The sequence below is a fragment of the Euwallacea similis genome, chromosome 35, assembly GCF_039881205.1.
Source record: "Euwallacea similis isolate ESF13 chromosome 35, ESF131.1, whole genome shotgun sequence".
NCBI classification, from domain to species: domain Eukaryota; kingdom Metazoa; phylum Arthropoda; class Insecta; order Coleoptera; family Curculionidae; genus Euwallacea; species Euwallacea similis.
The window spans coordinates 1,296,901-1,322,125 of record NC_089643.1 but is presented as its reverse complement, the minus strand read 5'-3'; the positions used below and the strand labels follow the sequence as shown (position 1 = coordinate 1,322,125).

General features: G+C 33.4%; 1 protein-coding gene across 1 annotated transcript in view; it reads left to right on the top strand.

Moving 5' to 3' along the window:
* LOC136418554 (NAD(P) transhydrogenase, mitochondrial-like) overlaps positions 1-25,225 on the top strand; it is a 30,697-nt gene that overhangs the window by 941 nt on the left and 4,531 nt on the right. Inside the window, exons 2-9 of the mRNA XM_066404652.1 lie at positions 23,138-23,381; positions 23,439-23,593; positions 23,649-23,789; positions 23,843-23,965; positions 24,017-24,204; positions 24,258-24,413; positions 24,463-24,667; positions 24,750-24,965. Coding sequence (XP_066260749.1) covers positions 23,170-23,381; positions 23,439-23,593; positions 23,649-23,789; positions 23,843-23,965; positions 24,017-24,204; positions 24,258-24,413; positions 24,463-24,667; positions 24,750-24,965 — 1,396 coding nt within the window. The 5' untranslated portion in view covers positions 23,138-23,169. The remainder of the gene's footprint in view (positions 1-23,137; positions 23,382-23,438; positions 23,594-23,648; positions 23,790-23,842; positions 23,966-24,016; positions 24,205-24,257; positions 24,414-24,462; positions 24,668-24,749; positions 24,966-25,225) is intronic.

Here is a 25,225-nt window from a genome sequence, read left to right as displayed (position 1 = left end):
TTGACAAAAATGTACCCTGTCAACAAATTCCTGCCTAATATTAACGAAAGTTTGTGGATTAATAGATCAGCGAACTTCTGTAATTGGACGCTTTTACTTGCACTAAATAAAGCTACTTTTATTGCATTAAAGGACTAATTTACATCAGACTTGCAAAGGCTAACAGAAAATGATGAAGAAAAATTATGGGGTTTCAATGGTTAAGGGTAGTTTTATCTTATGTTCCTAATGGGCTCCACTTGTCCTTCGCACCAGGCGACTTTGCACAGCATAATAGAATAATATAAGATGGGATGAAATGCAGATGACGCTAAGATAACGCAAATGGCCTCATGACGATACAGATGGCTACATAACTCTTGACACTATAAAAATAACCGAAAACTGATTTATGTAGTATTTTTACTTCAATTATTTTTTCTTATTTATAGCTTTCTCTAACTAATCGGTCGATTTTAAATTGCATTATATCATTAAATGTAATTTTAAATTACTGTTATGTACCCCGATGCAGGGAGATAGGTTTGGTCAACAAAAACGCGTTGGTTCTACTAGTCACTACTATAATCAACTATTCTGGTCGAGATTCTATTCGGAAGGGTCTGTTTTTACCCTAAAGCTGTATTTATGTATATATCTAATCAAATAGAAGGGTGATTACAAAACTAATTACTATGCAATGTCTATTGGAAAAACCCCGGACCTTGGCTTAATTACTTTATCTGTGGGGCCAAGGTTAAGTTAGTATTATTGGTTGGGCCAAAGGCCGAGTTAGTACAGAACAAATACAATTCTTCATGAGAAATACAAATAAGCTCGAATGTCAGTTAATTTATCCTAATTCATAAGATAGGTACATTACATTACCTTTAACGTGTCACTTGACCCATGTTTTAGTTTAAAAGAATCGGCCATTTTGTCCTACCGGTGACGTAAACAATATTTAGAAAAGTAAACAAATGTCAAAAAATAGTATTTTTTGTTCTATTTAAAACTACTTTTGTATTTTAAGGAAACAATAATTCGTTAAAAACGAAGTTGACCCCAAAAAAGATGAAAGTGACTTTGAAATTGAGTCCCCGAAAATAAAAAAGACTCTTCAAACATTTCTTTGTAGATCTCGAGTTTAAGAATGTTGCCCCATTTACATATGTAGAATCTAGAATCCCATTATCTAGAATCAACCTGTATATACATATCTATACAGTACATGTCTCATTAACAATTACCTCCATCTAATTTCTTTATTTTTGATATTAGAAAAAAGGTTCAGACGGGGACTTTCCTTCGTTTTAGGAGTAGAACTTAAAAACGACCTCGCAGCCTCCCTCTGCACATTACTTAAACTTCCTTATTTTAAACGGACCTCTTCATTTTTTTTGCATTTTTGAATTTCACGTGAAATTTTATGGTCAGTTTATGTAAAATGTCTTATTTTTAAAATTTACCATTTTCGAGTTATTCTGGAAAATTTGAAAATTTTGACAGTTACAAAGTCCCACCGACATCGGTGTTGTTCTCTAACCTCTGCGAATCTTAGAATCGACCTTTTAGGGCTAAGAGAAGACCTAATAAATTACGTTTTAACGTATTTGAATTTGAGAAAAAGACTTCCAGAACCCTAGAAATACGCCTCCGAATTTGTATCATTTCAAACGTCTATAACTTGTTTATTTTAAATAAAGCCCCAATTTTTTCCAAGGCATCGTGTTGAAAAAAAATTACATGCTGGCGATGAGAATTAAAAACCATTTTAAATGTGGTGTCACTCGACCTATACGTGGTCGGTCCGTAAGTAATGAGACTCATGTTTTTAAAAATAATATATTGAATAAAATTACAAACTAATATGGTCGCCTTCAAAATAGGACCCTTGAGAATATACGCAACGTGTCCAACGGTTTTGCCACTACTCGTAGCAATGTTGGAAGTCATTTTCTGTAAGGTTGTTCACAGCTTGTTGAATGTTTTCAATTGACCCAAAATGTTACCCCTTCAAAACATTCTTTAACTTTTTTTTGGGAAAAGAAAAAAGTCACTGGGTGCCAAATCGGGACTGTAGGGATGGAGAACGGAAATTTATTTTGTTGTGAGGAACTCCCGCACAAGTAAAGACGAGTGACTGGAAGCATTGTCGTGATGCAGGATCCACTCTACAGTCCCGATTTAGCTCTCAGTAATTTTTTTCTTTTCCCAAAGTTAAAGAATGTTTTGAAGGGGAAATATTAGGCATTGGCATAACGGAGGTGAAATGCACCCTCGATAACGGGGTTATTTTCGTGAATCTGCATTTAACGCTAAAATGTGTCCCCCCTCGAAAACAAAATCGCGGGAATTTCCAATATTTTAATCGTAATTTAAAATAAGCTGGGTGCAAAGTTTTCAATGGTATATCCTGTATATTTTCTCCTTATTGATGGTTTTGAATTCGGGTTACTTAAGTTTCGACAATACATCCAAAATAATTTCATTTGGGACTGTCACTTTTCGCGGCATTGACTTTATAGTATTTCGTTAATATCGTTTTAAGTACGTGAGTTCCGAACAATCATAAGTTCCTGCCGGAGAGCATCCAGAGTGTGCGGAAGGTTTAAAAATTCCTTAGTTTTTTACTTATAATGCTTCACATAGATATATCGAATTGGTGCGAGATCAAGACAATCTTGGCAAAGGTCGACCAAGGTCTTTCCAAACGTCTTCAGACCTAGCGAGGTCAAAACAAGCATTATCTGGCTGTAAAGATAGGTCTTCAATCTGTTGAAGATATGGAAGAATATACAGGATATTTCAGGAAGAAAGAGCCGTAGGTTGAAGGTGGATAGATCATCTAAAATTTAGTTAGATGCAGCCAAAATGAGGACCTTAGCCTGACTCTTTTTCGAGATATAGGCATTTTAGTAAATTTTGTCGAAAACCCGACTTCTTTTAATCTAAACCTACTATTTCTCAACTTCTTATTACTCGAAACACAAATACGACTACATTTTAAAATCCGTGTTGAGTTTCTTATAAGATAGGATAGTTTTTGTTGGTAAATGGGTTTTTTCGAACGTAGCTACCGAAAGAATAAGAAAATCTGAAATTCCACATTTCTTGATATTATTTAATGGTGGCTCACGCAATGCACAGCTACCACTTTGGGGATTTCATGAAAGTTGTTTTATTTAATATATTTTTAAATGGTATACCGTAGAAAGGATGTCCCAACAAGAGTATCAAATTTAAATTTAAAATAAGACAGTTTTTTTTTAGAAAATACCGAACCATTTTATCGTTAAAGTAGAGATGTCAGAATCATGTATGAAACAATATATTTGAAAAATGCGCTTCTCGGCTTTACCAGCACATTAGCAGTCTTTTTCAATTACTTTTTGACATAAATGTAGTTGCATTTCGGTGATACAGTGTTTAATTTCCTCTTTCAAAGCTTGGGTGGTCACGGGCTTGTCCGCATAAATTTTCAACTTCAAAAATCCCAGAGAAAAAAGTCCAAAGGCGTTAAATCGCACGATCTAGGTGGCCAATTCATGTTTTCAAACGGAAGATTACGCGACCAGGGAATGTTTCGTGCAATAATGCCATTGTTTAATGTGATTTATAGCAAGTGGCACCGTCTCGTTAGAACTACTTGTCTTCGAAATCAATACGGCTCATGAGGGGTGCAAAAAACCAGGATGTCATCCTACGATACCGTTAACCATGGACCTTTTCTATATTCCCGACAGCGTTTTCAAAAGAAAATGGTCCAATGATGTCTTCTACCCAAAATTTACACCAAACGGTAACACGTTTGGGATGAATTTCTTTCTCATAAATCACATGTGTATTTTCAATACTCCAAATGAGACAATTTTGCTTATTTATGAAATCATCAATATGAAAATGGGCCTCATCGCTGAAGATGATTCTGTTGCAAAAAATGATTGTTCACTTTTTGTTGTTCAATGCTCCAATTTAGGAATTCTCTCCTCTGTGCATGATCTATTGGCTTCAATTGTTGAATGACTTGGGTTTTATAGGCATGAAGATGCAAAAATACGCTGCATAGTGCTTCTCGTAATGCTTAATTGACGATTGCGATGCCGAACAGATGTTCTTGGAGTGTCGGCCACATTCTAACAAACAGCCGTGATGTTTTCTGTTGAATGACGTGGACCAACACGTGCCGATGGTTTCACATCAGTAATCAACCCAATCTCCTCAAATTTTCTTACAAGTATCATTACACTTGAGGCATTTGGAGCATTTTCTCAACAAAAATTGGACGTAAGTTGCTTATCGTGGTGGCCAAACTTTCATAATTTTTGAAATAATATTTCAAAAATCATATCGGCTCATTTTGAAAAGTTATGGACTTTTTAAAATTGGACTATCGAGAGTTTTACAGTCGAGGCATAACAGAAAAAATGGCGCCAAATTTAAAGTTTGCGCTCTTTTTGGGACACCCTTTAGAAACGGTTTGCTGAAAATCTCGAAAACCTTCTGAATCTAGAAATTTATAAAAAGGCTTCCATTGAACTGTCCGGATACTCCCATAGAGGCTTCAAATTTTCATTTACAAGGCCAAAAGGGTGGAAAGTATTACATGATCAAATAGTGGATTTAGTTAAAATATGCGACTTTCGAAGTTTTCAAGCCGCATAAATTAAAGTGCAGCTTATAACTGTATCTAATCACCTTTTACAACATATTTTTTAGTCTTGTTGCTGAGTGCATATCAACGTTACGTAATACGTTATAGGTTTTGCACATACGTGCATGATAGCAAACATTGATATAAAGTGTATATACAGTGGCTCAAAATGAAAATGATACACCTCATGAGTTTATAGATTTTTATTCATACATTTGCATCTATAACTTAACAAATAATTATAAACAGTTCTATAATATACTTTAACATCTATTTATTATAAATATTGTGTTAAATAAATAATTGAACAGCTTTTAAAAAATAGACAACACGAACAAGTTGATCGCGCAAATGAACACCGAATATTAAATGATATGAACAATAATTGACCACATTATTCCTTACTAAGCTATAATTTAGTACTTTGTAAGCAATTTACTTTTGATAATACTTTATGTAGATGATTTGGGACTGATTCCTCTAATTCTTGCGTGTAATCGGATGGTTTTTCCCATTCTTCCACTAGCGTTCGTTTTAGTTTTTCCTTGCTCGAAATTTTGTGTTTTCTAATTTCTGTTTTTAATTTGGTCCAAAAATGCTCTATTACATTAATGTCTGGTGATTGGGGCAGAGTGTTAAGTACATGACGAGAGGTATACCATGCGACTCTAATTACCCTCCCACAGTTTAATTTTTTACAAATTATTATTTTAAAAATATTCAAAAGCAGCATTAAATAGGACAAAAAATACTATTTTTTGACGTTTGTTAATTTTCCTAAATGTTGCTTACGTCATCGGAAGCCAAAATGGCTTTAATTGAATCATGAATCAAGTAATACCTCAATTTAAAGGTATTTCAAAACTACATTTAATAGTGTAATGCGATTTAAAATCCATCAGTTAGATTTTGAGGAAAAGGGCTATAAATAGAAAAAATGAACATAGAAAACGCTATACAAATTCAGTTTCATAGTACATAAACAATAACAGAAATGTGTTTGTTGATAGGAAATTTATTAAATTAAATGTTTGAAATGGGTCTCATTTCTCTCCAGATAAAAATGTAACTTATTAACAAATTGCTACCTTATATCGATACGAAGTAACGAAAGTGTGTGTATGTGTGGATTAATAGGTCTGCAAACTTCTGTAGTTTAACGTTTTTATTACACTACAAAAATGCTTTACAATGATCAGGTTTGCAACTGCTCACAGAAAATTATGAGAAAGAATAATGTGCTTTCAATGATTAAGGGCGATTTTATCTTGCGGTCCTAATAGGTTTCACTTGTCCATCGCGTCAGGCGACTTTGCACAGGATAATATAATGAGACAAGATAGCAAGAAATGTAGATGGCCACAGGATAACGTAGAGAGTCCCATGATGATACAGACGGCTACATAACTCCTGATATGTTTTATAAAAATAATCGACCACTGATTTGTACTGCATTTTTACATTTATTTATTTTTTCTATTTATAGCTATTTTTCTCAAAAACTAGTCGATCGATTTAAAATTACGTTACATCATTAAATGTAGTTTTGAAATACCTTTAATTTGAGGTGTCACTTGACCCATGTTTCAATTTTAAAAAATCGGCCATTTTACCATACCCGTGAAGTAAGCAATATTTAGAAAAATAAACAAACATCAAAAGAGACTATTTTTTTGCCCTATTTAATGCTGTTTGAATTTAAAAAAATTCTTAAAAAATTAGGGGGTGGGGAGAAGGTTAATTTAGAGCTACACGGTATAACTACCGTTCTTTAAGTTACACAGGCTATGTAGTTTCAATCATTGCCTTGATAAAATGCAAAAATATTTATAATATTTAATTTTTTCACACTAGGTCCTAAATTTTGTTGTAATATGTTAATATACTTGTGTTTGTTCAATAGTCCGCCGATTAGGTGAAGCTTCCCTGTGCCAGCACTGGACATACACCCCCACACCATTACTTCAGATTCTGTTCTTCAAGCTTTTCACCTGATTTAAGCTTTGAACTGATTTTCCAAACTATCCACACCCATCCGACCCAAATAAATTATATTTAATTTCATCAGTAAATAGAACCGTGTTCAAAAATTCCAAATCTTTATTCAGGTGTTTCTTTGCAAATGCTAGTCAAGTTTTTCGATTCTTCCCACCTATCGAATGGATTTTTCCTGGCAGTTCGACCATAAAAATTGCATTTTTGCAAAACTGTTCTTATTGTTTCTACATTAACTTTTTTATTTAAATATTTCTCAATTTCAAGATCAAGGGCCACTGGCATTTTCCGGGTATCTGGTATATTCCTTCACTTCCCTTACGATCAATCTTTTGTCAGCATCAGGGAATATCTTTCTTGGGCTTTTTTTGCTTGCGATTTTACCCTTCTTCTTGTATCTACAGTTAGTCAAAGTGAAACTCGTACACTGAAATTATTCCCATTAATTTGTCCCCATGTTCAGAAATTAACATAAAATTATTGTTTATTTATTCATTTTGTTAAATAGACCTGGTAAATATACAGGAATTCCAATAATGTTGCAATTTTCAACAAATATTTTGATAAAAACAATTCTTCATGTCAAAGTTAAACTCGTACAGACTCGTTTTTTAGTAGCAAATATCACTTTAGAGGGTTTTCATGCTAAATTATCGTGTTTCCCAATTAATATAAACCGTGTTTATTTCGTTCTATTGTTATTATTATTATTATTATATAATGGGTCGTCAAAGGGGACAAGCCAGCGTCAGTGAAAGGAAACTTATAGTTCAACATTATGAATGCGGAAAATCATACCGTCAACTCGGAAATATGGTCAATAGAAGTCACACAACAGTACAAAGTATCATAGATAGATACAAAAAAAACAAGATCTTTGAAAACAAATCTAGGAAGAGCCCTAGAAAAATTTTTAATGATCATGATGAGAGGTGGATTTTAAGAAAAGTGCAAGAAAATCCTAAAATATCTGCTCCTAAACTGGCGAAGATGGTAAAAGAATATTTAAATAAAGTTGTAAATCCACAAACCATCCGGAATTTACTACATAGACATGAGCTAAAGGGTAGAGCAGCCAGGAAGAAACCGTGGATCAGCAAAGCTCATAAAGCAAAGCGTTTACAATTTGCTCAAGAATACCAAGCAAAAGATTTTAACTTCTGGAAGGAGGTAATTTTTGCAGACGAGAGCAAATTTAACATTTTTGGTTCAGATGGACAACAATTAGTTTGGAGAAAACCCAATGAAGCGTTGAATTAAAAAAATTTAAGGGCGACAGTGAAACACGGAGGAGGATCCGTTATGGTCTGGGGCTGCATGTCGGCTAAAGGTCCTGGAAATCTCCATTTCATTGAAGGTATCATGGACCAAAATATGTATTTGGATATTCTAAAGCAAAATTTAAAACAAAGTGCACAGAAATTTGAAATAGAAAAATCATTTAAGTTTTATCAAGATAACGACCCAATGCACAAAGCAGCAAAAATCAAACACTGGTTGCTGTATAATTGTCCCAAAGTTATTGAAACACCTGCTCAGAGTCCAGATCTTAATGTAATTGAAAATTTGTGGAGCCAATTGAAAGTAGCTGTTAGAAAACATGACATTTCTAATAAAGAACAATTAAAAACGATATTAAGGGAAGAATGGGCAAAAATTTCGGCAAACTACTGTGAAAAATTAGTGAAATCTACAGTATTGGCCAAAAGTAGATAGACAAAGTTATTTTCATATGGAAAATAAAAATATTCAGCTGAATATTTTTTATTGTTTAGGTATATTATTTGGCATGAAGGCACAAAAAAAAAACATGCAAACCGATTTAAAATATATCGCTTCTTTCATTGGGAATACGAGAAATAAACAAAAAATGCTGGACAAAAATAGATAGACAAACAACGATCAACTGATAAATAAGGTATAAACATGTGCGAATTTAAATATTTCCTATTATTATTTGTGCCAATCGTGCTGTACAAGATGCCACGGGGAATAAGAATTTCAGTGGATTTGAAAAACCGCATTGTTAATGCGTATAGTCAGGGAGAGCGCCAAAGTGATATTGCTCGAAGGTTTGAAGTGAAAAAGTCGGCTGTATGGGCAATCATAAAACGTTACGAAAGAACAGGATCCGTTGAACATAAATCCAAATCGGGACGTCCCAGAAAAATGAACGAAAAAGTTGTGCGTATCCTAAAAAAAATGAGCGCTAGTAATCCGTTCAATGTCTTCAAGTCAAATACAGGCAGAATTACAAACCTTCGGAGTATCTAATGTATCTTCAAGAACCGTACGAAGACGATTAGTGGAAGAAAAGTTGTTTGCACGTAGACCTGCTAAAAAACCCCTACTCTCGAAAAAAAACCGCTTGGCCCGACTTGAATTTGCACGCCAGCATATCCATTGGACCAGACATGAATGGAAAAGGGTTTGTTGGAGTGATGAATCTAAGTTTAATTTAATTAATTCGGACGGAATTCAATATGTAAGACGTCCCCCAAACAAACGCTTAGACCCAAAATTCACCAAGCCAACAGTAAAACATGGTGGAGGTTCAGTGATGATATGGGGTTGCTTCTCAGGATTCGGTGTTGGTCCTCTCCATCAAATAGAAGGTATTATGGATCGAGTCATGTATCGTGATATCCTTAAAAACGTCATGCTGTCTTATATCGAAGACAATTTACCACTGAGATACAAATTCCAGCAAGATAATGACCCAAAACACTCGTCTAAGCTTATAAAACAGTTTTTTGAAGAGGAAAAATTACCAGTTTTAAAATGGCCATCACAATCACCGGACTTGAATCCCATTGAAAATTTGTGGCAAATTTTAGACAGAAACATCAGGAGTCAGAATTATTCGAATAAACAGCAATTGATTTCTAGTCTAGAAGAACAGTGGAAAAAAATTGATATAAACATTATTAATAATTTAATAGAATCGATGCCGCGAAGGTGCCAAGCTGTGATTGACAATAATGGGTACTATACAAAATATTAATTATTTTTCTGTTTTAACTGATTTTTCCTTAAGTCCGTAAATTTTTTTGAATTGTCTATCTACTTTTGACCAGCATAAAATATTATATTTATTTTTTCACTTATGATTTCAAGAATTATTTCAGTTTAAATTATGTATTATATTAAGTTATAACATATTGTATCAATATGTTAAAATAAAATAATATCAACTTTAAAATTTTTAATCGTTTTCATATAAATTATATTTGTCTATCTACTTTTGGCCAATACTGTATACCTAACCGTTTAAAAGACGTAATAAAAAATAAAGGATTTTCAACTAAGTATTAAATTGTTATTAAATATATTTTCGAGCTAAAATTTGCAAAGTGTACGAGTTTCATTTTGAGATGTAAAAGTGGTTTTCTTTCAAAAAGGGTGGATGTTGATAAAATAGAATAATTTTTGATTTTTGATTGTATTCAATACAGAATTTCATTTGCGGTGAATATATATTATTTCCCAATTTTTACTTATAATGAGAATTATCCCAAATAAAGTCAATGTACGAGTTTCATTTTGACTGACTGTATAATGCGTCGAACTTTCGCTTTTTTTAATGATTTCGGCGAAAGCCCTCATAGATTTTCCTTTCTCACGGGGGCAAATGATTAATTTGCTTTCTTTTAAAGTTTTGCGCCTACCCACTATGAATACAACTGCTAAATCAGCTAAATGTTTATATTTCAATAAAAAAACATCATAAATAAATCAAAATCAGTGTTTATACATTCCGTGCTTCTTTCTGTAGCAGAAAAAATTCTTATAATCTATATGTATCATTTAAGCTTTGATGTTCATTTGCGCGGTAAATTTGTTTATTAAAACCTGTTTAATTACCCATTTAACATATTATTCAGAATACGTAGATGTGAAAGCGTGTTATATTTGTTAAGTTTGCAGATGCAAATCTATGAATAAAAATCTATCATCTTACAAGGTGTATCATTTTCACTTTGAGCCATCACATTTGGCGGCCTAAATATAGTAATACCACAACACTGGCTGTATTTTATTTGCAGTAAATTCTATGAATAATAATATTTAAAAAAATCTATGAATCTAAATAATTTAATTCGTGCTGTGTTTTCTATTCATTTTATTCAATATCATCGCGGACCATCAGTTGCAAAAATTAATGAGAAACCCTTCAGATAATGAAATTGATAAATTTAATTGAAATGATATTTAATCTGTTTACAGCACTAAAAAATAGAAGTTGTTTTTAAAGTGTATTTTTAAATTTTATACGATCTTGTTTTAAATATTTTTGACATTGATTAACGATCGCTATTTCTTATCGATGGCTGCACAACATCCTGGAGGCAATAGGTAAAAAGCGGAGCAATTATTTATCAAGATTACGACTTCAATGATATGAAAATAGCTATTTCTCCTGCACTCCTACATACAGTCGCGATTACGCCTGAAGAGCGCGAGCCTGCTAAAGATTAGCCGGCCACATAAGAAACCAGAAATAAAATCCAAAATTTTTATTTACATCTTTCAATTCTGGCTTATTGCGTCAAACCTATTTTGTATGTGTCTTATTAGCCTTGATGTTAATCACAGCATTTCTATTCGCAGCTATCAAAATAATATTTTTTAGTTCAGCCTTGCCCACATAAACAGTTTACAAGATGAATAATTGAGGTGTAATGGAAATCGGCAATAATATTTACTGGCAAATTGGTTTATCGTTTATGTAATTAGATAGAAGTTAGGAAAGAGGAAGGGTATTGTGCAGGTGGCTGAGATCCATTTTCACGATTATTCTTATGATGGTTTCTAAATGCTGTTAGCATAGGTCAGCATCACTTTAACTTTTTCCATGATGTGCAAGTTCACAGTACAAGATCCGAATAGCAAGAGCATTGAACAGAAATTGTGTGACCCCCTTTATTTACATGGATCCAGTTGGGATTGATAAGGTTTGTTAATTGCGTACGCTCTTAATAACTAATTGCAAGGACATACATCTGGTGTATGTTTATAATTCACTTGGAATTTATGACACGTAGCTCCTACTCCATGCATATTTTTAGCTCAGCTTAAGCCTAATTTGGTGAAAAACAACGCTTAAGTAGCGTTGATCTTACAGCAATTAACGGATTATTAGATGTCGACAAATGAGTTATCCCTTATTGGCTCATTCAGTCGTGAATTTTTCTGGAAAATTTCGATAAAAAGTAAATAGGGCGGTAATAAGATCGTAGGAGGATCATGTGCAGAGGTGCATCTATAACGTTCTGAGTAAATCTCAACGGTAATGTCAAAGCTCAGTTATTCATTTTGAGGTCCTGCTATAATAATTCATTACCTGACAAGTACAGGAATACTTTGCCTTGGAAATCTTTATATGGGTTCCAACAAAATCATAGCACCCAACGACGTAAAAGAACTAGAAGTTGGAACGTGGAAGAAAGAACTAGTATTATTTTTCACAGTTTAAACTCCTCTTGGAGGACTAATTGAATCGTTTATTACTGAAAGGACCTAAATGACCTTTCGTCCATTTTGGGTCTTTAAAAAAATACACTATTTGAGGCAAGATCCTCCGTTTAGCGCAGAAATGTCCCAAATTAATTTACGTGATACATCGATATTCGAAACTTCAATAATCCTTTAGAACTGAAAGGACCTAAGTGGGCGGTTTTGGGCCATTTCAGAAACAAACACAAGTTAGTTGTGTTACGTGAGGGGTAAGCAAGTAAAGGGTTTAATGAAGTTTGTAGTTTTTTACTGAACTACGTTAACGATATGATCCTTACTAATATAAAAAAAAAGCTTTTTTTGTGACAATTGCCCGGGACAAAATAAGAACCATTCTATAATTAGATTTTGCTTGGCATCGATAGATTCAAAACGCTTTGATCAAATCGATTACTTTTATCCAACACAAGGTCACTCTTTTTTGCCCTGCGATAGAGACTTTGGAGTCATAAAAAGATACTTAAGAAGATTTGACAGAGTATTTTAAATACATGAAAATACGGAAATTATTATTAAATCGAGTGTCAAAAATTGTTTAACAGTAAAAGAAGTCCAATGCAAAGATGTTTTAAATTTTAAAGAGTGGTGGCTCCGATATTGCAAAAAAACATGTCTAGTTATTGAAAGAGACAAAATATCTTTTATCATTTCAACTTTTAACTACTACATCAATAATTCTGAATTACCCGGATGGGTGGCTTCCTTAATAAGTTTTTCGGAGTGTACCGTTTCAGACCAGCAACTCCAAAGCAAGAGAACAGCCTAGAATTTGGTATACCAAAGACTTCAAAATATGTTAAAGGAATGGTGCCAATTTTGGAAAATAAAAAACATAAAACACCTGGTGAGATGTACGAAGAACCACAACCTTTTTATTTCGATATTGCTAATAAATAGGTGACTAAATAGCCAAAATTTAAAAGGGGCGAAAAACTGTGTATGTCTTGCGAAATATTTTTTATATTAGTATAAGTTTAGTTTAGAACATTCAATTAGTTCAGGTTATGCTCATAATTGTTTTTAAGAGTTAACAAAAGTTACCCAAAGTTAGTCTAATAAATAATTTAAAATTTAGACCATAAACTAGATATTTTTTCATGTCTTGTATTTGACCTTTATTTCTTAAAGGACCTAAGCTACGTTTTTCTTTTAATTTTTTTTGCAGAAAAACAACAAAAATTATTAGTTTTTACTACGTATCATATCCTAATTGCATAAAACAGAATTTAGAATTTTCAAAAGTTCCAAATTTACCTTCTAATAACAAAGCAAAAGTTTTTTTCGTTTTTCTCAAAATACCAAAATTCCACTTAAGTCCTTTTAGAAATGAATGATTCAACTGCAGCCGAACGTTGGACATAATTTGCTACGTCCAATTTTTTAGTATCATTAATAGCACTCAAGTAACTGTTACTGCTCATTCTAAATTAGAGGAAAATAACAGTTGATTCAAAGATTGATTCGGTGCGAAACTTCTAGAACTTTCTAGAAGCATTTGAGAGCGTGGGGAGGGTTAAATTTCCTTCAAAAAGATCCGTTACTGTGTAATTAAGAGTAAATACACTAGAGGAGAATGATAGAAAAGACCTTTCTAGATTTATCTCGGAGAATTCCCATTTTTCAGAGAGATGAATTTTGTTTGAAATGAATTGTTACGATATCGTTTTTGGAGCGAATGCTATAGGAAAGAACGGTTGTTAATACATGGGGAAAATTGGAAAATTTTCCTGATTTGTCTAGGAGTGTTCCTATCATTCAGCGTACTAAAATGTCCTGAAGGTGAGCCACCATAACATAAAGTTTAGATTTAATGGCCTGAACAAGAACGCAGATTGGTCACCAGGTGGCAAAAATTTCAGAATTTTTTAGATTTATCCGAAAATAACTGTTTATTTAGAATGTTAATTTTCCTTTAATTTCAGCCATGAGATTGTCGAGTTTAAGATGAATAGTCTAGAGCAGAACGGGTTTTGAATTTAAAATGGACAAAATCAGCAATTTTCTAGATCTGAGAGTGTTCTCATTACTAGAGGATGAATTTCTATCAGTTTTAGAAGCTAGAGTGTCGAAAAGGAGTTTTCCAATAGAATTTATTGGCAATTTAAATTTTAGCCTCCTTATCCTTGATCGGCGAAAAATGTGTTTTTTATAGATAAAAAAATCCAATAACTAATTTCTATCTATTTTGGGCTTTGTTTGGGCTTTTTTTGATTTTCAAATAAATTTGTTGCATTTACATTATCCGACAAAAGTAAACAACTATTTATAAAAAATATAAAACTTCACATGTATCTTTTATTTCATTCAAATATGGAAGGAAAAAAGTAAATTTACTATTGTTACTTGGTACTCTATTTTAAAATAAAGAAAGCATTCGTAATAGTTTATGTTTTTGAATCATTTCTTTACAGGAATGAAGCAAACTGTATGTCACATAAGTAAAGCAACTTTCAGGAAAATAATGTTTTATTTAATTTAACAATCGTCAGAACAGTCGGAAAACCACAACGAACTTAACTTAATAATTGATGACTATTCACAATTGGCTGTAACTTTTGGACATAGACGGGGCATTGATGAAATTAAATTTTGGATAGAAGTAATCGACTTATTCATCCATATTTCGTTTATTTGATATATCAAAGATTGTTTTTTTTGGGAACTTTGTAGTATGAATTCGACGTTCTACCTCTTGCCATAGGTTCTCGATGGGATTGAAATCCGGTGATTGAGCAGGCCACCGTAAAACTTGAACATTGTGGTCGTAAAACTATTCCTGAACAAGGTAACATGAGTGTTTGGATCATTGTCCTGTTGAAACAAAAATCGAAGGTCACTCGGTATAGGGTATTCGAAAAACCGATTATCCTATGCTGAATGGCATCTCCCATTAACATAACGTTTTGGAGTATATCCGTATATACTAATCGATCCATAGTCCCATTTATGAAGTGCAATGGCCATACTGTGATCCACGAAAAACAGCCCCATAAAAATATACTACCGTGTCTATGCTTCCCTGTTGATATAACATACTTTTGACGAAATTTGGATGCCTTACAAGTCTCATTCCATCTGAATTAAATATTTTATATCCAGATTTGTAGCTAAATAATATATTTTTCCATTTTTCAACTGTTCAGTTCAAATGTCGCTGTGCGAATGCAAGCCTTTCAATACGGTTTCTATCCGAAACCAACAGTTTCTTACAGTTTCTTAGTTGAATGTCTGCTATACAGGGTAGTCTACGTAAGATAGTCCACTACTTTATCTCAAAAACCGTAAGGTTTAGAAAAAAAATTAATATAAAATTTAAAAAACATCCAAACTTTTCGCATTTTAATTATCTCAAACTCGATTTTTTTTTAAATGAAATCCTCCTTTAATTCACTTTCGAATGATATACAGGGTGTCCCAGATAAGGATGAACAGCATGGGGATCTCGGAAACGGTAATAGATACAAAATGGTTTAAATTGGGAAAAAGTTAGGCAATTTAAAGCAAATTAATAATCTGTTTTTATATCGACGAAATTCCGAATGGTTACGAAGATATCCGGAAAAAAACGAATTTGGCGGTTTTCGTTTTTTGCAAATAACTCTTATACGGTTATAGTTAGAGGAATAAAAGTTTTACATTATTAAAGCACTTTTTTGAGAACTGTTTAGCAGTGTTGCCAGTTTTCTTGTTACATCCTTACTTTCGGAGAAAAATGAGTAAACTTTTGATTTTCATATGGGCGTGATATCAATTATTTATATTTTCAAAATCGTCATAAAATTCCCTTTTCAGCCATGCATTACATTTAATATTTTTCTCAGAAACTCTATGAGTTATAGCCATTAAAGCATTTTTTGATAAGTAGGCCATGATTTTGACTTATAGTAATGGTGCACATTAAATAAATGAATGCTGTGGAAACGTCAACATTATTTAAAAGTTGTAAAACCTTAAATGTTGTTATTAAATACATAATTTGAAACAATTATTTTTTTAATTTTAGGGTGATACCAGTAATATATTTATACTTTTAAATAATGTTGACGTTTCCACAGCATTCATTTATTTAATGTGCACCATTACTATAAGTCAAAATCATGGCCTACTTATCAAAAAATGCTTTAATGGCTATAACTCATAGAGTTTCTGAGAAAAATATTAAATGTAATGCATGGCTGAAAAGGGAATTTTATGACGATTTTGAAAATATAAATAATTGATATCACGCCCATATGAAAATCAAAAGTTTACTCATTTTTCTCCGAAAGTAAGGATGTAACAAGAAAACTGGCAACACTGCTAAACAGTTCTCAAAAAAGTGCTTTAATAATGTAAAACTTTTATTCCTCTAACTATAACCGTATAAGAGTTATTTGCAAAAAACGAAAACCGCCAAATTCGTTTTTTTCCGGATATCTTCGTAACCATTCGGAATTTCGTCGATATAAAAACAGATTATTAATTTGCTTTAAATTGCCCAACTTTTTCCCAATTTAAACCATTTTGTATCTATTACCGTTTCCAAGATCCCCATGCTGTTCATCCTTATCTGGGACACCCTGTATATATATATAGATAGAGGGTTGGTTAAATGGAGGAAGGTTTGCAGTTTTGTAAGCTAAGTTTAAAACCATATTTGAAGTTTAAAAAAAAAGTCGAGGCTTACTAGATATTTATTAAAAATTAAAATAGGTCAAAAAACTAAATCGTCTGTAGTTCCTTTATTATCGACGGTATCAAAGGTGTGTACAGACAAAAGTTGTAGATAATTATTCTGCAAATGTGATAAAATACATGAGGTTTTTTAAAAAGTGGTCGTTTCCGAGATATGACACAAACTGACATATTTTTAAATGGAAACCATATTAAAGAGAGAGCCTCTAAAATAACATATTTTTTCTCCTTTTTAATGATGTGAAAGTTGATATACTTATTTTCAAAAGTGCCAAAATTATAGCACTCTTAACCATTTTATTTAAAATAAATGTATACTTTACCTTAGTTACCGATAATAAACAACTAAAAAACATTTGAAACACCTAAATATTATTTAATATTCAAGTTAAAAATATTATCTCAATTATAAAACTAAAAACAACAAAAAAATTGATACAACTAAAATTTCTAAATTTACATAATATGCATTAATAATATGCCATATAATCATTTAATAAACAAGTACCTAAGTAAATAATCAATGATCATCATAAATAATGTTCAAAAAGTCCGCCATTTTTATTAATACCCATTTGACACCTTTTTAAAATAGAGTTTGTGGCTTTCCTAACAGAAAATCTATTAATGTTACGAAATGCCTCATTCACAGCTATTTTCAAGTTATCCATAGTTTTATAGGTTCTTTTGTACATTTTATTTTTAACGGTTCCCCATAAATAAAAGTCCAAAACTGACAAGTCAGGTGAACGCGCGGGCCATGGGATTGGCCCATTTCTCTTAATCCAAGAATAAGGAAAAGTTTGATCCAAAAGGTTTCTTATCATTAAAAGATTGTGAGGAAATATCCCATTATGTTGAAACCAATTTAGCATTCTAAATACATTTAAATTTAATTCTTCCAGCATAGTATTTAAATAATTTTGTAAAAAGTTCAGATATCTTATGCCTGTTAAATTATCATCAAAAATATGATGACCAATTATTGTCGAGCCCATAACAATGCACCAAACATTAAAGTCAAATTTAATTTGTGGTCTCCTAAGTTCAAAAATGTAAGGCTTTTTGTTAAGGACTTTTAGGTTATTGTTTCTTGGCGTAGTTTGCTTAGTTAATTTGTTTTGTATTTTTATCCCTTAAGTTACGCCCATGGGCATCGATACGTATTTGAAGGATTCCATCTGGGCGCCAGACCATCGTACCCATCAGGCCATATCGAAGGGCTCTTTATGGCTGGGAAATACGCTACTAGTCAAAGGAAGCTTTCTAAATTGGACCTTTGCCGCGATCCGCAATTCGGCAGATCGCAATACTTCAATGAAAGCGACTTGTATAGGTATTTGCCAGATGGCGGCGATTTTATGACCTTAGGCGCGACCATTGCCCGCAATGGCGTCTGGTATTGGTGCGCCCCTGGGTGGAGTTCCTCGGGTTTAGTACTTAAGGGATGATTGCAGTAATTTTGCTCTCTTTGACCAGTGCTCGCTCTAGACATGTGATCGTAAACGTAACTCGTAATCTTCCCAACTAAGCAAACTCCCACTTCATACTTAGACCAATACTTTACCATTATTTATATAAGTGAAATTTAATACAGTCCACTTTCGTAAACCAAACTGTTGTTTTCGTGGTTTTCGTTTATCGAAGGAACCTCAACACTTTTCTTTCGACCATACATGTTCATTATGCCGATTGAACATATCAGTATTTGTAAATGTTGTTTTATCTGTCCAAAGGATTTTAAATGGAAATTGTGGATCATCTTGACGCTTGATTCTAAACCATGAGCAAAACTCCATTCGCTTCGTTTCATCACAGTGTTTGGGAAACAACTAATTTATAAAAGTGAAATTGATGTTTTTTTAACACATTAATAACAGTTCTTTGTGATGTGCTTGCAAGTTACTTGGCAATCTCCCTCGTTGAAGTAAATCGGTTTTGGTTTACGTGGGCCAAAACGTTTATTTGGCAAACTTCATCAATTTTATTACGTTCTTGTACTTTAAGTTTCACAAGAGAACCGTACTTTCCTAAGTTATCATACAACCTTTTAAATGTAGGCAAATTGGGCTGCCGATCTCTGGAAATATTGATCCACAGACCTAACTGCATTCTTATGACATTGAATGTAAAACTGCAATATCACGTTTTTCCAAATTAGAAAAATTAATTTTAAATTAAAAAACTCATGAATTATGCACAATAAATTAGATAAAAGCTGCAAGATGTTAAAATGCTTGTGTAATTGTTAAATTATCAGTACACTTAATTGTTAATTTTGTTGTTCCAATGCTAACTAGGAAAAAAAATAGTTAAAAGTGCTATCATTTTGGAACTTTTGAAAATAAGTCCTCATTAAAAAGGAGATATGCTATTTTTTAAGCCCACTTTTTAGTGTGGATTCTATTAAAAAAATGTAAATTTGTGTCAAATCTCGAAAACGATCACTTTTTAAAAAGAGTTATGTATTTTATCACATTTGCAGAATAATTATCTACAACTTTTGTGTTCACACATTTTTGATATTGTCGATAATAAAGGAACTACAGGCGTTCTAGTTTTTGACCTATTTTGATTTTTCGTAAATAATTAATAAACCATGATTTTTTTTGAAACTTCAAATATGGTTTTAAACTTAGCTTACAATCCTTCCTCCATTTAACCGACTCTAAGCTCCTTTTACTGTGCGTGAAAAATACTCATTCTATATATCGTTTGAAAGTGAATTAAAAGGATAATTCATTTTCAAAAAAATACAGGGTGGTCCACTTAAAAAAAAATTGAGTTTAGGGAACTTGAAATATGAAGTTTGGATATTTTTTAACATCCTGTATAAAATGTCTCAAAAATTAAAAAATATACTTTAGTAGAACCACCCTTCGTTTTTAACCGGCCAAGTTTTCAAATATTTTAATTAATGCTATACGAATTTATTGAGAATTTCAAAAGGCTTCTTTTTCCTTTGATCTCTAGTGAAAATTGAAGTCATTCAAAAATTACTAAAAATTCTTCATACTTTGTAATAACAAAAAATACTTATAGTTAGAAGCAGAATTAGTATTCGTAACAAAATATAGGGCAGTCCGTATAAGAAAATGTATTTGTCACGCTACGGTTTTCTAGACCATCCTGTAACTTCGAAAATATTGGAAAATTAAAATTTGTGAAAAACTAAGTAACTTTTATATTAAACTTTTTTTCTAAACTTTACAGTTTTTAAGATAAGGCAATGGGCCATCTTACATGGACCACCCTGTACAGTTTCGCTTCAACTATTCTGTGTTAAACAATCCTTGGATAAACTTCCAAATCAAGAATTTTAGCAATTATTCTGGAGGTAGGCAACCACGAATCTCTTTAAGATACTCTTTTAATTCTCCTATCAATCCAAAGTTTTGCGAGGCTTTTCCGATTTCTACATAATTTTTACATGTCTTTTATCATTGTAGAGAATAATATTATAGATACATTGTATTAGGTCGTGTAGTATGAAATGAGTAGAATTGAATTGAAACTTTAGTAATTTTTTTTTCATATGAAATGTTTTTATTGTCAATCGAAATATGCACCACCATTATCAATACACTTCTGCCATTTAACGGGAAGTTCATTGATTCCCCTGCTGTAAAAGCCTGCAGGCCGGGAGTCGATAAACTCTTGGAAGGCAGCTTTGACAGCCTCGTCGGAGTTGAATGTTTTCCCTACCAAGAAGTTATCCAAATTTTGAAAGAAGTGGTAATCAGTGGGTGCTAAGTCGGGTGAATACGGTGGATGACGAAGAGTTTCCAATTCCAACTCCTGTAGCTTGGCCAAGGTGACTTGTGCGGTGTGTGGCCGAGCGTTGTCGTGCAACAATAGCGGTGCGCTTCGATTGACTAATGTTGGCTGCTTAACCGTCAGTTGCCTCGTCATTTCGGTCAGTTATCGGCAGTAGACATCAGCCGTAATCGATTCACCAGGTTTCATGAAGCTGTGATGGATGACACCTGCGTTGGACCACCAAACGGACACCATGAGCTTCTTTTGACGAAGATTTTTTTTCGCACAATGTTTTGGTGGTTCATCTTGATCTAACCACTGCGACGAACGTCTGGTATTGTCATATAGGATCCATTTCTCATCACAAGTAACAATCTGATTGAAAAATGGATCGTTATTATATCGGCACAACAAAGAACAACAAAGAACAAGCTTCGAGACGTCGTTCTTTCTGTATGTCGCTCAACTCACGCGGTACCCACTTGTCCAGCTTTTTCACCTTACCAATTTCAGCCAAATGAGTCAATATTGTTTTTTTGGTTACACTGAATATTAACGATAATTCGCTTGCACTTTGACGTGGATTCGCTTCCACCACGCTTCCACACTTTCAGATAATCGTTATCCACTTGAGTTTCAGGTCGTCCACGTGGTTCATTTGTTCAGGTTAGTTCAGGTCAAAATTGCCAGAACGAAATTTCATGAACCAACGAGATACTGTTTGCTGTGAAGTGACTTCAGTACCAAACACATCATTAATATTGCGAGCCGTCTGAGCTGTTGTGGTTCCACGGTGGAACTCATATTTCATTGTGTCAAACACACGAATTTCACTATTTTGCATGGCTGCACAAAAATGTTTATAAAAATAAAAGTTTTCAATAATTTTTAACACTTTAAACTCTGATCGAAAGAGGAAGAATGTGCCTTTTCCACATAAAAAAGTCAAGTCCAAATGTAGATTTAGAGTGAAGTTATTCGCAGTTGAATGTGGCATTTCGAGAATCTACTCATTTCATACTACACGACCTAATATGTCACAAAGAGGAACTGGTTGGAAATGGTAGTCACCCTCTTTCCTTCAAAAAAGGCGTTTACAACCATTGTTCTTAACTCTATGCTGATTGGATTACCTTTTGGCACATTTCTTTCTGTAAAAGAATCGACATAAGCTAATTTAATATGTAAAATTTCTTCGGTAAACTCACTTTAGTTGTGTACCCGTTTTCTGCGCCTAAATTCAAATTATTGCTCTACTTTTGTCGCGGTTATAACGTTTACAGTTTACAAAATTGTCAAATTCTAGCTTATTTGACATTTCAAAACAATTTCATGTCACTTATGACAGCAGCTTACTATGACTTTTCAAACAGAAATAATTTTGATTTACGTCATCACCCGTTGGTTTAACAAAGTTTAATAACCGTATTTTATCACAATAGTTGCTTTGTTTTTATCCCACAGTGTATTCTGTAGATCTAACTCTTAAGCTTGTTTAAGTTAATAATGAGCCTGCTTAAAATTTTCAAAAAAGAGTGGGAAGATCTAAAAAAAATGTAAAATTTTCAAAAAAGAGTGGGAAGATCTAAAAAAAATGTAAAATTTTCAAAAAAGAGTGGGAAGATCTAGAAAAAATGTAAAATTCGCACCAAAGTATTAGTGCAGCCAAAGATTCAAACCAATTTAGGTATTCGAAGGTACCACTGACGTCCCACGTCTAATCTAAATACTCAACAAAATGAATTAAAACTAAGTATAAAAAATAATATAAAAATCGTGTAACCTTGAGAAATAAATTCGCTTTTGCTTTGTAATTTGCGTAAACTGATAATACGTGAAAAACAAAACCAGTGGAGTAACATGATCCTTGATTTAAAAGGCCAATATCATTTTAAAAATATAGAATAATCCCTGATAAAATAGAAATATATTTGCATACGCATTAGAATAAAAAAGAAACAGTGAGATAAACAAACGTTGATCATGTAACCGGAAAGTTCAAACATTAACATAAGAAAAATTGTGTTAAATCTCATGTAATGTATTGTTTGAGACAAATTTTGTAATGAAAAACCCGAGGTTTTTTTCCTTCCTTTATACTTACCACTGTACTTACTTCTTCTCTACTTACTACTGTACTCTTTTATCATTGATTTTTACCAATGTTAACAAATTTTCATCTGAGGAAGAAAAGGTATTGACCTCTGAGAGGCATGTCCTTCCTCAAAACCCAATTCTATAGCTACTTGAAGTTCTTTTTATTTCATAAGTGCTTTTATCATTCTTCAAATAATGCTGCATGGACATAAAACATACAATTTTGTTGTAACTTTTAGATAAGCAATCACATTGATTACGTATAACCGTTATTTAATCTATGCGGGTTGTTATGCTTGGATACTTCGAATTCATGAAACGCATAACATATCTACAAAGTGCTAATTTACCGAATATGTGATAATAGCCCTATTTAAATGATCGTAATTGATAAGAGCGACAATATATGGATGAGTGTGTTTATACATTCCTGCTGTGTTTAACTCAAACGATTTTTTACAGAAAAATATGAGACAGTAACTTAAGTCGAGAATATGGCCAGAGGAATACTTCGCATATGCTTAACTAGGAACCAGCTGCAAGAATTCAGACTCAAGTCAACATTGCTTCAAAATGTAACCAAAAGACACTTCTCCAAAAGCCAGCTGCGCTGCAAGGAAGCCCTTAAGGACACTGAAATTAACGGGATCCCGTATGACAAACTCACTGTAGGCGTCCCGAAAGAAATATGGCGAAATGAGAAAAGGTTTTTAGCCCTAATCTATTTCTGAACTTTCAATAATCCCCAATTATTGTTTTCAAGAGTGGCGGTCACTCCCACAGTTACGCAAACCCTAGTGAAGAAGGGCTTTAATGTTGTCGTGGAAGAAAGCGCGGGTGCTTTAGCTAAGTTCAGAAATGAGGACTACGAAAAAGCTGGGGCCAAGCTGGTGGATAACAAATCGATATTTGATTCTGGTAGTAATTTGTCCCTAGTTATATTTGGCAGTAATTTTACTTGAAAGTGTTGCAGACATCATTCTGAAAGTGCGGCAGCCTTTGGACGCTGAGGTTCCCAAGTTCAAACAAGACTCAACTCTCGTATCGTTCCTATATCCCGCTCAAAATAAACAATTAGTTGAAAAACTAGGAGAAAGGAAAATCAATGCTTTTGGTACTTAAGCCATTGCTTAATCTTATTACCACTAAATAGCGATTGTTTTACAGCAATGGATTGCATTCCAAGAATAAGCAGGGCCCAAGTCTTCGATGCTCTGAGCTCAATGGCCAACATTGCAGGTTATAGGGCAGTAGTGGAGGCTGCCAACCACTTTCCTAGATTTTTATCAGGTAAATACGCAGTATTTTAAAGTCTCATTCACCACCAGTGTTTCTTGTTAGGGCAAATTACTGCAGCTGGAAAAGTTCCCCCAGCAAAAGTTCTAGTAATAGGAGGTGGAGTGGCTGGTTTGGCGGCAATTGGTCAGGCCAAATCCATGGGAGCCATAGTCAGGGCTTTCGATACCAGATCCGTGGTTAAAGAACAAGTTGAATCCCTTGGGGCTGAATATCTGACTGTTTCAATCCAGGTTCGAAACAGATTTCCTCAAAACTTAAACATTTTCTATCTGCAATTTTACAGGAAGAAGGAGGAGATACTGGAGGATACAGCAAACAAATGTCCAAGGAATTTATTGATGCTGAGCATACTCTTTTTGCGAAACAATGCAAAGATGTAGATATAATCATTTCAACTGCCTTGATTCCAGGACAAAAAGCTCCTTTGCTTATTTTAAAGGTGCCTCAAGGTTTTGATGCAATATAAAGGTTTTAAGACTGGTTTTTAGGAGCACATTGAGAGTATGAAACCTGGAAGTGTGGTGGTGGATTTGGCGGCCGAAGCCGGTGGCAACATTGAAACCACGAAGCCTGGTGAAATATATTCGTATAATGATGTTACACACATTGGACTTACGGATTTGCCAAGTTTATTGCCGACTCAAAGTTCTACTTTGTATGCGAATAATATTTCCAAATTTTTATTATCCATGGGTATGTTTTATTTCCCATATCTTTATAATTCAAATCGCAAAAATGTTTGTTTTGGAGCTTTAGTGTTATTTTTACTTTTTAGGTGAGAAAAACCATTTTAATATTAACTTGAACGATGAAGTCGTGAGAGGTAGCATAATATTAGACAAAGGGAAGTTGATGTGGCCCCCTCCGAAACCAACAGGGCCTCCTACTCCGGTTGTGTCGAAGAAGGCGGAAGTTGCCCCAGCCAAAGAAATTGAAAAGGCAATTACTCCCTTTAAGAAGAATCTGAATAACGCCTTGACCACCACAGCAGGTTGGCACAATTTTTAATTATAATTAATGCTTTACATCTTGAGCAGAACCGTAGCAATGCATTATAAGTACTTTCAACCCCTATTCCATACATCCTGACTTAAAATTTTCATTAAACTTAATGTTAATTTTGAGGTAATTTAAATCGATTTCAAGTAACACAGGCCACAAATACCTATACAGGTATCATCAGTTCAAGTAGAAACATAGGGATTGCGCAAATGAGAGAATGACCGCACAAGGTTTAATATACTTCCGATA